Source organism: Neomonachus schauinslandi, chromosome 3 (genome assembly GCF_002201575.2).
Source record: "Neomonachus schauinslandi chromosome 3, ASM220157v2, whole genome shotgun sequence".
NCBI lineage: Eukaryota > Metazoa > Chordata > Mammalia > Carnivora > Phocidae > Neomonachus > Neomonachus schauinslandi.
In genome coordinates, this window is record NC_058405.1 from 178,036,360 (window position 1) to 178,053,034 (window position 16,675).

The 16,675-nt window shown below is 39.7% G+C and overlaps 1 protein-coding gene across 1 annotated transcript in view; it reads left to right on the forward strand.

Moving 5' to 3' along the window:
• The window catches only part of ACSL3 (acyl-CoA synthetase long chain family member 3), a 71,878-nt gene extending 56,053 nt beyond the window's left edge, over window positions 1-15,825 (forward strand). The window contains 10 exon segments of the mRNA XM_021702693.1: window positions 145-295; window positions 1,555-1,678; window positions 1,921-1,992; window positions 3,300-3,439; window positions 4,633-4,805; window positions 6,663-6,737; window positions 8,218-8,409; window positions 9,752-9,866; window positions 11,526-11,683; window positions 14,885-15,825. Of these exon segments, the coding sequence (XP_021558368.1) occupies window positions 145-295; window positions 1,555-1,678; window positions 1,921-1,992; window positions 3,300-3,439; window positions 4,633-4,805; window positions 6,663-6,737; window positions 8,218-8,409; window positions 9,752-9,866; window positions 11,526-11,683; window positions 14,885-15,042 (1,358 nt within the window). The 3' untranslated portion in view covers window positions 15,043-15,825.
• Window positions 15,826-16,675: the final 850 nt, after the last annotated feature.

The following is a 16,675-nucleotide window of genomic DNA, read 5'->3' on the forward strand; positions in this document are numbered from 1 at the left end:
GATCTGTTTTGTTGACCTCTGAATGAATACAATTCACAGTCGTTGAATTGAGTTATCAAACATGATTATGAAAAAAATGGGTGATATGACTACATTTCTCAGAAATGTGTGTGTGTGTGTATGTTTTTTTTTTCTCCAATGCAGAAAACAAACCTCTTAGCAAACCAGGGCCCTTAGATATTGCAGTAATCATGTATACAAGTGGATCCACAGGACTTCCGAAGGGAGTCATGATCTCCCACAGTAACATTATTGCTGGTATAACTGGGATGGCGGAACGGATTCCAGGACTGGGGTATGTCACATGGTCAATGCATATGAAGTAGTCCCTTGTTGATGCTGGTTGTTACATTAACGTTGTTTGTGCCATTTAGTGGTATGTGGCTAAATTAGTCTTTCAGAGTGTGTTTACAGTAGGCAGTTCCTTCAAAAAAAATAAGAGGAACTTTAAAATTAATTAAATAGTTTTAGTTGTAAGGTTTAAAATACAGTTTCATATATATCATTGTTAATATTTACCTTTTACTTGAAAAGTAAATTTTATGACTTAAATCTTAAATCTTAATCAGTTGATAGTATTGCTGCTATAGTCCTTTTTATACCTAAACATGTTAAAATTCAGGTGAACAAATAGCTTCATCTATTCCAATATTTATTGAGCTTTATTCAGTCTCTGATTTTTCTTTTTAAGACCAATTCCAGCAGCCACAGGGCCAGGGTGGGCATACTGCGGGGAAGAGACTGACCGGCGGGGAAGCCAGATGGGCCCGGGAGGGTGGTAGAGGAGTCAGTACTTGATGACTGATGAGGGGCCGTGGTAGTGCTTGGGTATTTTTGATGCCCTTATGCACAGAAATTACACTCACACACAGGTTACTATGGAACTGAATTTAGGGATGGAGAGAGAGATTTCTCTTATGAATGAATGGATAACTTTTCAGAAAAAATTAAGAGCAGTAGTTTCCTGGGTTAGTCTTTGCCCTTCATATTTTTTTGGGGTGGGGGCAGTTCTTGAAATACATACACACACATACGTACACATTTTCTTACATACAGTATAATTTATTATTTCTAAGTAACTTTCAAAACAGGAATCTTTTTTGTAAAATTCCTGGCCAGCAGTTGTGGATTCAATTGGAACTTTCCGTTGGGAGCCCACGAGCTTTAAAGACCATTCCTCTTTGGATGATTTCTGCTGTCCTACAGAAGACCCCTTCTTGTTTTGGCCCCTCAGCCCCCGTTTCTTCTTAGCACATTGCTCCTGTAGCACTCGTAATCTGTGAGTGCCTTCATGTAGCCCTGGAGACAGCCTCTGGGCTTTAGGTTGAGCTGTAGCCTTCTTACTACCCCCCCCCGCCCCCCCGCCCCCCGCACACACACTCCCTAGAGTCTGTCTGCCTCCCCCTCCCTCCCCCCCCATGTGTGCACACAGGCATGCGTGTGCGCTCTCTCTGTGTCTGTCTCCCTTTCTCCCCATGTGGGCGGGCTCGCTTTGCAGTCTCTTCCAGCAGAGATGATACCTGACAGATGCTTTTATATCTCCTTTTCTTTTAGAGAGGAAGATGTTTACATTGGCTATCTGCCTCTGGCCCATGTTTTAGAATTAAGTGCTGAGCTTGTTTGTCTTTCTCACGGATGCCGCATTGGCTACTCTTCACCACAGACTTTAGCAGATCAGGTAAGTTAGATGTCTTGTGACTTCAGATACTAAAAAATTGTAATTTTTTAACACATTTTTCTGTATCAGCATGATAATGTAAGGTGGCAGTTAATCATTTAAAAATAATTACTTTTAAGTTTTTAAGTTTTTACAATAAGTAAATTAAAATGATGAATTTATAATACACTTTTTGGTCTAAGAATTTCACCGGATTTCTAAAATAAGGATCAGTTTATACAGATCACCTTTTCTCTCTCTAGTCTTCAAAAATAAAAAAAGGAAGCAAAGGGGATACAACCGTGTTGAAACCAACATTGATGGCAGCTGTTCCGGTAAGAATCGACCGTTAGTTAATGTTGCGTACTAGAGAAGGGTCACCGGCCACAGAGCCTGAACGCTAGTGGAAGAGTTAACTGTTGGCAGGGTAGGCAGGGTAGTTTATGTAGGATTTGTTCCTTACTGATTATATTGCCTTATGCTCTGCGGGACTGATTCAGTCTTCCTTTTTTTAACTTTATTTATTTATTCATTTTTTAAATTTACTAAATACTCAGTTTCAGTTTCCCTGTGATAGTATCACATCCTTTCCCTAAAGTCGCTTCTTATTCAGATCCTTTTCATGATATGTTTGCTATTAGTAGAAACCTGAAGCCCAGCAGCAGATGGGGGGAAGGTTTGATAGCACTTCCTTCTCCTCTGAGCAAATTGCGTAATTACCTCCTGAGTCCCCAGGAACAGTCTGGCCTAGTCGCCAAAAAAAGTGACAGAGAAGTGGTGCACCTTTGAATTACCTGAGAAACACTATGTATCCTAATGTACCAGGCATGGGCAGGGGCCTGGGAATTGAGTGGAAATGGCAGAGTAACGATTTTCTGTCTCCTTAGTGTGAGTTTTATGTGGCTTCTGATGTTGTTTGAAAGTGTTGGGAATCATTACCAGATCCCTGAGTAACCGCATCCAAGCAAAGTTACATAGTTACTTTATAGTTTCTGTAGGTGTATAGTTTCTGTAGTGTAATATTTTACTTTTTAGTTCATGTAATTTTCAGTTCATGTAAAATGAAATACAATTTAAACTTGTAAAGGGAAAACCATTTCAAGTCATTGAAGTATATATACTTCATAGTAATGGTCCTAGCAAGCTAAATGTAGTGCAGAGAAGGAAAATTTCCTGAGTGCAGCATTAAAAGACAACCAACCAACCAAAATAACCCTTCGGTCCTTTTGTGAGCAAAGAATGTGACTCTCTGTATTTTTATAAGATAAGGTTATGAGAATTTTAAAAACCATTTCATACAGTTGTTATTTATGTAGTGAGCTTAGTTTTTCCAAAATAAATAAGACAAGCAAGCCATGTAAAGAATCAATACTGATTCTGTTATTGCCCTAAGGCTTTTATTTTTTTCTTTCTTTCTCCCCCCACTCATGAGCATCTAGGTATATTTGTGTTACGAAAAATTATTTTTACAGAAACCTCGTTTTTAAACTAGCTGTGGCTCTATTTTAAAAGTTTATTCCTGATAGACTATATCTTCTAAAATGCCTCAACACTGATAGAAATATTTATCTGGTGTTCAGATATAATGTGGAAGGCAGCTGATAGCATTATTGACGGTATTAACTCATTTTTATATATCTAGGAAATCATGGATCGAATCTACAAAAACGTTATGAATAAAGTGAACGAAATGAGTAGTTTCCAACGCAATCTGTTTATTCTGGCCTATAATTACAAAATGGAACAGATTTCCAAAGGCCGTGGCACTCCACTGTGTGACAGGTCAGATGACTCCCCCCTCTTCTTTGGTGACTTAGTCATTTTGTTCATATCACTAGCCCAGGTAATTGAGATAGTTACAAGAAATGAATTGGTTTTAAAAAGTCAAAGGGACTCTAAAAATCCATCTTGCATAAGAGTATGAGCAATTAAAAAAGATTGCAGTGTTATTTGAAAAAACATTTCACTTACAGTTTTACTGTATTTAATAGTTTGCTTTCATTTTCTGTGGACACGTATGTGATTTTAGTTATTTTTAGAAATAATTTTTCTTTGCTTTTAAATTTATTTCAATATGAATATAAAATGGCAACTAAATATGCGTGTTTAAAGTGTTAAATGATAGGTTTTACCACAGACCTGATACTTTTTGTTTTTGTAGTGCTGGGTAAGTAGATTTAATTATAATTTAGAAATTAGAAAACAATATATGGCATTTAATTTGTTTTATGGGAATATTAATAGAGTTTCCAGATGCTCCACATTATCTGAAACTTTATATTTTTTCTGCCTTATTTTAAAAAGAGATTGTACAAATATGTACACATTTCTTTTTTAAAAAACACTTTGAGAGAGAGAGCGTGTGTGCATGCAGGGGTAGGGGTAGAGTGGGAGGGAGAATGAGAATCTTAAGCAGACTCCACATTGAGCATGGACCCCGACGCAAGGCTGATTCCACGACCCCACGACTCTGAGATCATGACCTGAGCCGAAACCAAGATTCAGACGCTTAACTGACTGAGCCACCCAGGTGCCCCAAGTATGTGCATATTTCTAATGAAGTAAACAAAAGCAAAAAAAAAAAATTGCTTTTAATGCTAAATTTTATAAAGATACAATGGGATTATTCAGTATTAATATGTGTATTACATAATATAAAACTAATTGCTTTGTGGCCATAAACATGGGTTTGCCATTACTATACAAAATTTTAAACCTGACCGTTTTGATTTCAGATATTAACTTGAAAAGTTCTTAAGAGAAAATCATACATTCTTTACTTGGTCGAACTATAAAAAATTAAGATTTAAATAGTGAGTGAGAGAATCTCTTGAACTGGTTGTGTGGCTTTGGGCGAGCGTGACTCTCAAAATCTCACATATCAAAATTGGGAGATTAGTCTGAACGATCTGGAAAATCCCATTCAGCTTCAAATCCTCTGATTTTCTCTCTCTCTCTCTCTCTCTCTTTTTTAGGTTTATTTTCCGAAAAGTTCGAGGCTTGCTCGGTGGAAGTATCCGGCTTCTGTTGTGTGGAGGCGCTCCGCTTTCTGCAACCACACAGCGATTCATGAACATCTGCTTCTGCTGCCCCGTCGGTCAGGGATACGGACTGACTGAATCTTGTGGTGCAGGAACAATTACAGAAGGTTGGTGCTCTCCACAGGGTGGTGTGTCCAACAGAGCCTGGGGTGTGACTCCCTGTATTCTTTGGTCATGGGTTGTTTTCTGCAGTACGAAGGATAAAAGTGGTTAAGGTATTTGTGTAGCAGAATAATGGTAAATTCTAAGTACTGTGATTATTGATAAAGTTTTTAAGTATTGGGTACATCTAATAGTCAATTAAAGGAGTCTTTCATGTTAGATTATGATACATCATATTAAAAGCTACTTAGCGTCTGGAAAAGAAGTTTTAGAAACAAGCATTGGCTGTATTATATACATTTATTTTCTTTTATCAGTTATTAAATGTCTTTTTGTGAAAAACATTAACATGTTTTGTGCAGTTGTTTAGGTATGTGTATTAAAGCTCAAACTCGGAAGTGGTTTATGGGGGTGGTCTGTGTAATGAGAGAGAAACCAGATTCAGTTTTATAGGATGTAATTTCTAGCGTTTATCATGGTGACATGATTGAGGAGGTGATCCACTACCCAAGTGGTTCCTGGATGAATCCCAAAGTGCCTCATGTGTCCCTTTTATGGAGGAAAGTTATTTTGCTTCTCAGTACTAGGAAAAGCTACTTTGTATTTTCTAGATACTGACAGGTACTAAACCTTTTAACTGATCATTTTCCCCTATTTACCTTCAGTGTTGCTGTGTACCATTCTTATGTCAGGTTTATCTTACATTACTTCTGTATTTTCCTGTTTTCAGTTTTCTATATTTTGGAAGCTACTTCTAAGTCTTGTTTTGCAGGAAATAAAAAAGCAATCTTAAATATGTGCATCTATGTTTCCTTTCTTCTGATGATCCTTATAGCTTCTGTTTTTAAGATTTGCATTGAATGTGATTCATCAGTTACAGCTTATGTTGTAAACAAAACATTCTGTGAATTTTAAATATCAGCCTTTTCTGATACTTGAATGATCTTTGAAGAGGAAACATAATGCAGTAGTAGTTCACAATAGTGGTGTGTGTTTTTCCCAGATCCTTGAAAGTTAATCTCCAGCCTGGTCTTCTGAACTCCTGTGTATGAGTTTAAATAGGGTGATAGCATCAGCTGATGTCGGGGAGGCTTTAGAGGTCTCACTTTGTAATAGTGATAGATGGGAGAAGATTGGAGAGGCTATTTGTACTGCAGAGCCGTCCAGTCTAATAAGAAAGTGGAATGGGGGGAAGCCATTGTGATCCATCATCCTTTAAGATAGGGGCTCCAGACACATGAGCCAGGCAGCTACTTCAGTGAGTGAAGTGAGCCTTGAGGTACGAAGATCCGCGGTGGGTGTAAGGCAGGAATCGGGGGGAGCTGGAGCAGGCATGCCCCATCTAATGGGGACTACAGTTGTTGCTGTGCTGCAAATGCCAGCCCTGTTGGTCCTGGAGATGCCACACTTCTGGGGAAATTGTCTTGATTTTTAAATGTCAATAACCAATTCAGAATAACAAAACAGAGCTCTGTGTGGGCCACACAGCTTGTGGTTCACCAGTTTGTGACTCCAGCTTCTAAAGATTCTCTGGGGATGTCAAAGCTTTGGGATAAGTCATCATTTTTTTTTTTTTTTTTTTTTTTTTTTTTAAAAGATTTTTTTTATTTATTTGAGATAGAATGAGAGAGAGAGAGAGCACATGAGAGGGGGGAGGGTCAGAGGGAGAAGCAGGCTCCCTGCCGAGCAGGGAGCCCGATGCGGGACTCGATCCAGGGACTCCAGGATCATGACCTGAGCCGAAGGCAGTCGCTTAACCAACTGAGCCACCCAGGCGCCCAGTCATCATTTTTGATAATTTAGAAAAATCAAGCTGTTTATTCACCACTGTAATCAAATACTTTTTTTCATTTGCATCTTAGTATGGGACTACAATACTGGCAGAGTGGGAGCACCATTAGTTTGCTGTGAAATCAAATTAAAGAACTGGGAGGAAGGTAATAACCTATTTTAACCACAGACCATTAATTTGTATAATATTAAACCTTAAAATTAGAATTGTCCTTCATTTTCTTACTTTAGAATATAAAATCACCCACAAGTGCTTTTTTTGTCTCATAGAACTATTTTATCTAGAGCTATATGAATGCATTTATTTTGCTTATTTCAAGAATGATTCTGAAGAATTAAAATTGTTTTTATTTTGCTTATTTTATTACATGAATGCAAGTAAGAATTACGGCAAAAACTTGAGAAATCTCCTAAGTGAATGATGTCAGTAAATTAGGAATGATCATAAGTTTATTTTGTAGCAGCAAAATCATAAAATATAATATATGAAACTGAGGATTTTTCTTTTTTTCTTTCTTTTCCCTGATGGCTTCAATCTAGAATCATCAGAAGGAAATTTTTACTATAATTTTTTTTTTTTTTTTAAATTTTATTTGACAGAGAGAGACACAGCGAGAGAGGGAACACAAGCAGGGGGAGTGGGAGAGGGAGAAGCAGGCTTCCCACGGAGCAGGGAGCCTGATGCGGGGCTCGATCCCAAGACCCTGGGATCATGACCTGAGCTGAAGGCAGACGCTTAACGACTGAGCCACCCAGGCGCCCCTTTACTATAATTTCATACAAATCTGTTGTGCCATTTAAATACTAATCACTTTTTTTTTTTTTTTTTAAGATTTTATTTATTTATTTGAGAGAGAGAGAATGAGAGACAGAGAGCATGAGAGGGAGGAGGGTCAGAGGGAGAAGCAGACTCCCTGCCGAGCAGGGAGCCCGATGCGGGACTCGATCCCGGGACTCCAGGATCATGACCTGAGCCGAAGGCAGTCGCCTAACTGACTGAGCCACCCAGGCGCCCCTTAAATACTAATCACTTTTTAAAAATTTTATTTGATTCTTTCTGTGTATACATTATCAGCGATTGGTTGGCTAAATTTTTCTTTTATACAGAGTAAAGATTCTGAGGGTTCGCTGCCATTTTTCATTTACCTTTTAGCATAATTAGTGAAAATGTTTCACAAATTTAAACTTGGAGTCCTTCTGAACTTATCTGCCAGTCATAAATCTTGTAAACATTTTGTAATTTGATTTTGGAGATGTGTTTTATTGAATTACGTGATTTAATACTTTTATCAGATATATAGGAATCTCTACAGAATCCTGAAAGGAGTTTACCTATGTAGTACACATGATTATTTTATACCAAGATGTTGGATTTTTCAGTGTAATTTTTGCTTGGAGTAGTAGTTTAAAAGCATCAGTGCTTATGGGTAAGCAACTGAAATTTTGCACCTGGTTTTACACTAATGAGTTTTTGTTCATTCATACTGTCTGCCTCATTTCCTTTGGGAAACTAATTGGATTAAAATCAGATGTCCCTACTTAGAAACTAATAGTTTCACATTTTCATACAACTGTATATAGGGATAAAAGTTTTGAATTAACTGTTAATTATTTTGTGTTTGTTAGGTGGATACTTTAATACCGATAAACCACACCCGAGGGGTGAAGTTCTTATTGGTGGCCAAAACGTGACAATAGGATACTACAAAAATGAAGCAAAAACGACAGCTGATTTCTTTGAAGATGAAAATGGACAGAGGTGGCTCTGTACTGGAGATATTGGGGAGTTTGACCCCGATGGTTGTTTAAAGATTATCGGTGAGCCAACTAATACATAGACATATGTTTTCTGACAGTGGATGTTTCTGAAATAGTTTTACAAAAGAGATAACTGTGTATTTGGGAAACTGTTTAATAATATAAGAATGTATCTCTCTGCAGTGTTGATAGGGTCTGTTGTCTCATCCCTGGAATATAAAATTTTGTAATAAACTGTGAAGAAGTTTTAAGGCCTGACATTTTAGGAGATCTCAGAATCTGTTCAACAGGAGTGATATTTTTAATTATTAGATAACCCTGAAAGAATCCAGTCCTCAGTAGGGAATATTGATTTTTGTGTGTCTTGGCTCTCTAGCGGTTACTGGCAGGCTCTCTCCTGTTGGGACCATGTCCTGGCCTTGCCTGTGAGAAGAAGGAAGCCTGGCAGTTGGAGTACTAGGACCCAGGCGGCAAAAGATAGCTCCCTGCCTTCCCTCCTACATTTTTGTTCTCAGTTAATAGAATTTCTGTCCTAGTCATGCTACCTAGAAACCTGGGGGAGATGAGCTTGTTTCGTGCACTCCCCATGTCTTACCCACTTTCTACTGATTTATCATGTGAAACATGCCTCAAGATACTCTCTTCTTTCTCGGCCCCACCATGACCGTAGGTCAGGCCTGCACCTTCCGTCACCCTATTGCAAGAAATTCCTCCCTGGGACATACTTGTTCCCCTTAAACACACACACTCAAAGGCCGTGTGAGTCCTCAGCACTGATCTCACTGGGCCCCTTTGCTGCTAGAAAACTCTAGTGGCAACTAAGGGCTTGGTTCCTTGCGCCTCTGTCCTGTAGCCCAACCCCACCTCTCCGCCTCCGGCCGTTCCCTCCTGCACCGTGCTGCGGTGATTCAAGCGGACCTGTCTGTCGTTTTCCACGGCCGCTGCACTTGCTCAGCGCCCGTCTTCCCTCAAGACTCAGCCCAGGCCTCACTTACAGGAATTCTTTCCAGATCAGCAGGTTGGGCAGGCTTGACCTTTACCCTTACTGTTCTGTATGGAGGGGATGTGCTTCTCTCCAGATAGAATGTGAGCTTTCACGTGTCCCTGAGAACTCTTCAGCTTCCTGGTGTTAACGGGTTGCAGGAACACACTTGTTCAGCGGAACATGGCCGAAGCCCTGATGGTGGGGGCTCTTGACCAGAAGCTGATTTTCTTTTTTTGAAAGAATTTATTTAATGGTACAAAAATTAGGGCCTAATATACTGTGTACTTTTAGTTTTGGTGTAACTACTAATAATAGACTTAACTGATAGCAAATTACTTAGGGAATGGGCAATATTCATGTGTATTCAAGGTATTTCTGTGCTCCCATGTGGCCCCTCCCGGCCTTTGTTCTGCACAGATCGTAAGAAGGACCTTGTGAAACTGCAGGCGGGAGAATATGTTTCTCTTGGGAAAGTAGAGGCAGCTCTGAAGAACCTCTCCCTTATAGATAACATTTGCGCATATGCAAACAGGTAAGAAAGTAGAATTCTGTTACTTTTACTTCAAACAAACATTTTGTGTGGTTTTGGCATTTCCTTCCTAGATGAATCTTCTTTGTAAAACTATACTAAGAACTCTTCTTCCTTCTTATCCATTGTCTCTGGGAGAGTCCTCTTCTCAGGAAAAGCCAGTAACTGATTCTGTCCTTGTGATGCCTCCCTTCCTCGTCCTCCTCTGTGTCCCTGTTTCCTGCTTTGCATCTCACTGCGGTGTCCTGTGTGGTAGGGAGGGGAAGGAATTCAAGTCCTCCCTCCTGCTGCCTTGGTACCCCCAGTGACGCACCCCGCTGCACAGGGAAGCATCCCAGAACCAGTCCAGAGCAAAGGGGAGTGAAGAAGGAAGTTGAGCATGGGAGTCATCAAGCTGAACCCTGCTCAGCACTTAGCCACCCCGCTCTAGACTCGAGCCTACTTCAGACCCTGGCCAGGGCTGGGAGCTCTGCCTTAAGCTATGTTAAGCTGTGGCTGAACTCCTAGTATCTCTAGTCCGTAATGATGTAGAGGCAGCTGGGAAGGAGGGAAGGAGAGTTTAAAGTTAAAAATCCCAGAAATGTATTCCTGGGAAATGTGTTGGAAATTTAGATCGGCACTCTGATGACATTTTCCCCTGAGAGTTTTATATGTATTGATTATTCTCCAGTGTTAACGATCAGATACTTGGTGGCCAGCCTAGGAACCTTACTGCAGCAGTTGACATAAAATAGTTATTGTGAAATTTAAAATCTGGTATCAGAAGAACCAATTTAGAAATAGACTTTAAAGATTTACTACATTGAACCATAAATCATTCAGCCCTTTAATTAGCTACGAGATATTTTCTTTAGTGCTGCTACAATTCTGGCTTTTACTTGTGTGATATTAACCAGACTGCCCTTCTCTTCCTGATGCTGTTGGCTATTTCTTACTGCCATTGGCAGGCGTACCTAAAGCTCTTTCATTCACAGTTCTCGTGATAACAAAAGAAGAAAATAAATGCAACCACATTACTTTGATTTGCTGCCAATTTTCTTTAGATACAATTTCTTTTTAAATTTTCAAATGTATTTTTAAAAGGTTTTATTTATTCATTCGAGAGCAACAGAGTGCATGAGCAAGGGCAGGGGGAGCAGAGGGAGAGCGAGAATCCCAGGGAGACTCAGCACTGAGTGTGGAGCCTGACACGGGGTTCGATCTCACAACGCTGAGATCATCACCTGAGTGGAAATCAAGAGTCTCTAGATGCTTCACCGACTGAGCCACCCAGATACAATTTCTATTTACATGAATTTTTATTTTTGTTTAACCTGTTAATGTGAATTACTGATTTTTTTCCGAAGTTGAATTTTCTGATATTTGTAATTTTCTTTTAAAAAATGTATACATGGAAGTATTTGTAACAGTTAACACCTAGTTGAAATTTGCCATTAAATATCAGATGAAGGTTTATTTAGCAGTGGACTCTGTTGAGCGTTGAACATACTATGAACCATACGGTAGAAGTGGCTGTTCCGTGAGGTGAGTGCTCTGTACCAGATGCGTGTCACGTATGTTCTTTCAAGTGGTCATGAATTGACGGCGTCGGCGTATCGCTGACACCCACTCCCACGCTGTGCCATTTAGACCCTTAGCCCGCTTGTCCTTTATGTATTTCAGTTATCATTCTTATGTCATTGGGTTTGTTGTGCCAAATCAAAAGGAACTAACAGAACTCGCTCGAAAGAAAGGACTTCATGGGACTTGGGAGGAGCTGTGTAACAGCTGTGAAATGGAAAACGAGGTCCTCAAAGTGCTCTCTGAAGCTGCTATTTCAGGTGAGTGGCTGTGAAGCAGACTGAGGACCGAGGCTCACGTTTACTTGCTCTGCTGTCACAAGGCTTAGGGGACATCATTTCCTGCTCGGAAACCAACTGTGTCTCCTGCCGTTGGATAGAAGAACAGGCTTCTCAGGCCCGCATCCAGGCTCCTCCCCAGGACTCGCCCATCACGGGCTCCCGTGGCGGCGGGCACCGGTCAGAATGTCCTTGTCCCTGCAGCTTCTGTCTTCCGGGTCGCCCTTTCTCTCCTTACTCAGCTGGGTCCTGGCCACCCCGGCCCACCCGGAACTGTCCAAGACTCTTCTCTGCATTTTCTACACCGGATATGTCCTATCCACCTTTTTGCGTGTGTGTTGGGGGGGGGTGCTGCAGTGGGTTGCTCTGCTTTTGGTTGCACTCACGTGCAAGGGTTTGTGTGGACGTACTCATTTCTCCCGGGTAGGTACTTCAGAGTGGAACTGCTAGGCCTGTGTCAACTTTATGTTAAATCTTTTGAGACAAAAGTACCAGATTATTTTCCAGAATATTTTTCCCCAGATTTTCCAAACTATTTTCTAAAATGGTAGCATCATTTTATCATCCCTGCTAGTGTTGGTTTCCAGTTTCCCCACGTCCTCGAAATACTTGTTACTGTTCATCCTTTGGATTCTACTCATCCTAGTGGGTATGAAGTAGGGTATCTCGTTTTGATTTACATTTTTCTGGTGGCTAGTGATGCTTGGCATCCTTTCTTGTATTTATTAGCCATTGTATGTCTTCTCTAGAGAAATGTCTATTCAGATCCTTTGCCCATTTTTTAATTTTTATTTATTTATTTTTTAAAAGATTTATTTGACAGAGACAGAGCGAGAGAGGGAACACAAGCAGGGGGAGTGGGAGAGGGAGAAGCAGGCTTCCCGCCGAGCAGAGAGCCCGATGTGGGGCTCGATCCCAGGACCCTGGGATCATGACCTGAGCCGAAGGCAGATGCTTAATGACTGAGCCACCCAGGTCCCCCTTTGCCCATTTTTTAAATGGGGTTGCCTTTTTATTATTGAATTGTGCAAGTTCTTTATATATTCTAGACACAAGGCTCTTACCAGATATGCAGTTTGTAAATATTTTCTCCCATTCTGTGGGTTGTGTTTTTACTTTTTTGATGGTATCCTTTGAATTACAAAAGGTAGGTTTTTTTTTTTTTTTTTCTTTTGTTGCTTGTGCTTTTGGTATCCTATCTGAGAAACCATTCCTAATCTGTCACAAAGATACACCCTATTTTTTATTCTAAGAATTTTACAGTTTCAGCTGTTATATTTAAAAGCTCCTTGGTCCATTTGAGTTCATTTTCATATGATGTGAAGAAGGGATCCAACTTCATTCTTAGGCAAAATCTGTATTAGGTTTACACCTGAGAAACAGAATTAGTAGTATATAGAGAGACTCAGTGTGAAGAATTGGTTTATGTGATTTGGGGGCTGACTTAGGCAAAGCTGGAAACGGGAGGGCAGCCTGCTGGCAGCAGCTGACCACAGGCAGAATTGCTTTTTGTTTGGGGGCACCTCAGCTCTGCTCCTACAGCCTTTCAGTTGGCCAAACCAGGCCCACTAAGATGATCTAGGCCAGTTTTCCTCACATAAAGTAAACTGGTTATAGACATAATCCTATCTACAAAATATCCTCAGAGCAACACCTGCATTAGTGTTTGAGTACCTGGGAACTCCAGCCTAGCCCAGCTGATACACAAAACTGACTTCCCAGTCCATCATCGCTTGTCCGCTTGGCACCCATGTACATCTCCTGAGAACATAGTTGATTTTTAAGTAAGGACAGTAACAAAGACTCCTGCCTAATGCAGTAAAGCTGCCTAGCACACAGCTGAAAATGCAGTGACCTTTTTTGCAGAAGAGGATGCAGAGCTCTTGAGCGATTTTGGCTCTTATTCTGTATGCAGTTAGCTTATTAATACCTATTATTATAGATAAGAGAATAAAAGGGAAGGAAAAAATATTTGCTTTAACATATAAACACAACAGAACAAAAAGGAATTATTCCATAAGTCCTGAGGTCCAGGCCTTGCTGCTTTTGCTCACAGTGGTTTTCCCTCTAGGGGAGCACTCCTGAAATAGCTTCACTCTTTGGAGAGAAAACCTTGTTGTGGCTATGTTTATAAGTTAGAGTTAATATACCCCTTTTGCTCCCAAGGTACTTACACCTTCAGTTTAGTGAGCAAGTGTGCCTGTGTGTGTGTGTGTGTGTGTGTGTGTGTAATCATGGCTACATGGTTACCTGTTTATCATTGTTAGATTTTATTCCACTTGAGGCATTTGCTTTTCCTTAATCGTGGATCTTAGCTCCTAGAGGTAAACAGCTTATAGTTTGCTGTATACTTGTCCTACACATCTAGATGCGTATAATTTATCTGGTATTTAAAAAAAACCTTTTTTTTAAAAAGCCTAATAATATATATTGCAAATATCTTTACACACCGTACCATGTAGATCTTATTTTTTTTTTCCCCCCAAAGATTTTATTTATTTTTGACAGAGCACAAGCAGGGGAAGCAGCAGGCGGAGGGAGAGGGAGAGGTAGGCTCCCTGCTAAGCAGGGAGCCTGAAGTGGGACTCGATCCCAGGACCCCAGGACCGTGACCTGAGCCGAAGGCAGACACTTAACCGTCTGAGCCACCCAGGCGCCCCATAGATCTTATTTTTAATGACTGAATTATATTCCATTTTATGCCTACATCATAACTGAATCTAACCCATTCTGTTGATGGCCATGTAGATTTTTTAAAACAGTGTTTTTGCTATTACAATTCTCATACATATCTATATATATTTTTACTTGTAGCGTTTTTGAGGGATGGATTATTTAGAAGTGAGATTCATGGGATGTTTGTGCATTTTGATGGGTGCTCTAAGACTAGAAAAGTTTACTATTTGGGCGCCTGGCTTGCTCAGTTGGTTAAGCGACTGCCTTCGGCTCAGGTCATGATCCTGGAGTCCCTGGACCGAGTCCCGCATCGGGCTCCCTGCTCGGCAGGGAGTCTGCTTCTCCCTCTCCCACTCCCCGTTTGTGTTCCCTCTCTCGCTGTGTCTTTCTCTGTCAAATAAATAAAATCTTTAAAAAAAAAAAAAAAAGTTTACTATTTGCTAAGAATTTTAATTGTACATTTTTCATGCCTCTGCATTTACATTTTTTTTCCTTCCCCCATCTCAGCGAGTCTAGAAAAATTCGAAATTCCAGTAAAAATTCGTTTGAGCCCAGAACCGTGGACCCCTGAAACTGGTCTGGTGACAGATGCCTTCAAGCTGAAACGTAAAGAGCTTAAAACACATTACCAGGCGGACATTGAGCGAATGTATGGAAGAAAATAGTTCTTCTCTTTCAGCATCGTTTGCTACAGGGAGCTCAGATCAAATAGGAAAATACTTGAAGTGCATGTCTCCAACTGTGAGGCAAACCCCGTTCCTCATAGTAAACCTAAACTGTTACTTCTCATGACGTCGCCGTTTTTACTGACAGGATTAGTAAAACATTAAGACAGCAAACTGGTGTCTGTCTCTTCTTTCTCTCCCCCTTTCCAACTTACCTTACCACCTAGGACTGCACTTGTCAGCATGAGGACTTTCTGAATCATTTTGGGGAACAGTGATTTTAAAACCTCAAGTTTTTAAACATGATTTATATGTTCTGTATAATGTTCAGTTTGTAACTTTTTAAAGTTCGGATGTATAGAGGGATAAATAGGAAATATAAGAATTGGTTATTTGGGGGGGCTTTTGTACTTACAGTATTTAAAAATGCCAAGGGTATGGATGTGAAATTATGTAAATTCAAACGCTTATGAATCAAATCATTGTTGAACAAAAGATTTGTTGCTGTGTAATTATTGTCTTGTATGCATTTGAGAGAAATAAATATACCCATACTTATGTTTTAAGAAATTGAGACCTTGTGAATATATGCCTGACAGCGTCTTCTATATATATTTATTTTTTATTAGGGAAAAAATGGAAGTTTGGTTGGTGCTGCATGAAACAAGATAGCACTAGAGGGTTATGTTCAATAGTAAAGAAGAAAACACAGCAAATGTAGCACCAGTGGGTGGTCTCCAGTAGCTTACCCTCAGGGTATTCAGGGTCTTCTCGTTAGCTTTGAACTATGAAAATGTCCAAACTTTTTTTTAAAGTTGCAAGCAGTTCTAAAAGTTAGGGTGGGATTTAAGAAGCAAAGGATAGAAAGCTATTCTTTATTAATGTTTATATTTACAGCACCTCAGTCATGGAAAGATACTCTATCCACTCCGATGCTTTTAGTCTAGATGTGTAATCTTCTATCGCATTTCAAAATGAGGATTCTTTCTCTTGATAGTTTGCACTGGTTGTGTGTGTGTGTGTGTGTGTGTGTGTATTGGCAACTTATTTAAAAAAGCACCTTATCCTTTCTAAACAGAACCTTTCTACGCTAGAATACAGAAACATGGAGAATGCTTCTGATACTGGCATTCTTACTAAGATAATGAGAATTTAACTTTATACTGAAGTAGTTAAGATTTAATTTGTAGGTTTTTATGTTACTGTGGAAGTTATTTATGATTCTAAAAACACTGCTTGTATGGTACATAGTAAGTCTTTTCATATGTGTTGCTTGTCTTGTTATTTGAGCATTATCAAGAGTAATACTGCACTCCAATGAAGATGTGTTCAAATCAAGACTTTAAAAAAATCATAGATACCATGTTTTCTTAATGTCCTATCAGTTATTTTCTTGATTCTTAGTTGGTTTAGGCATCAAAAGGCAAAAACAAAAAAAGTTAAGAATGTAGATCTGTGTAGGATAGTGGGAGTGCTGAGACCCAGGGCCCTGTAGCTTTTGGTCATTTGTGCACACACCATATTTGGAGATACCACAATATGGTGTTCGGTTTTGAGTATTTCTTGTATTTCTGTATATTTGCATTATGTTTTTAATGTGTTTCTCCTTGTCATAGTTTAAATTTTCATAAAG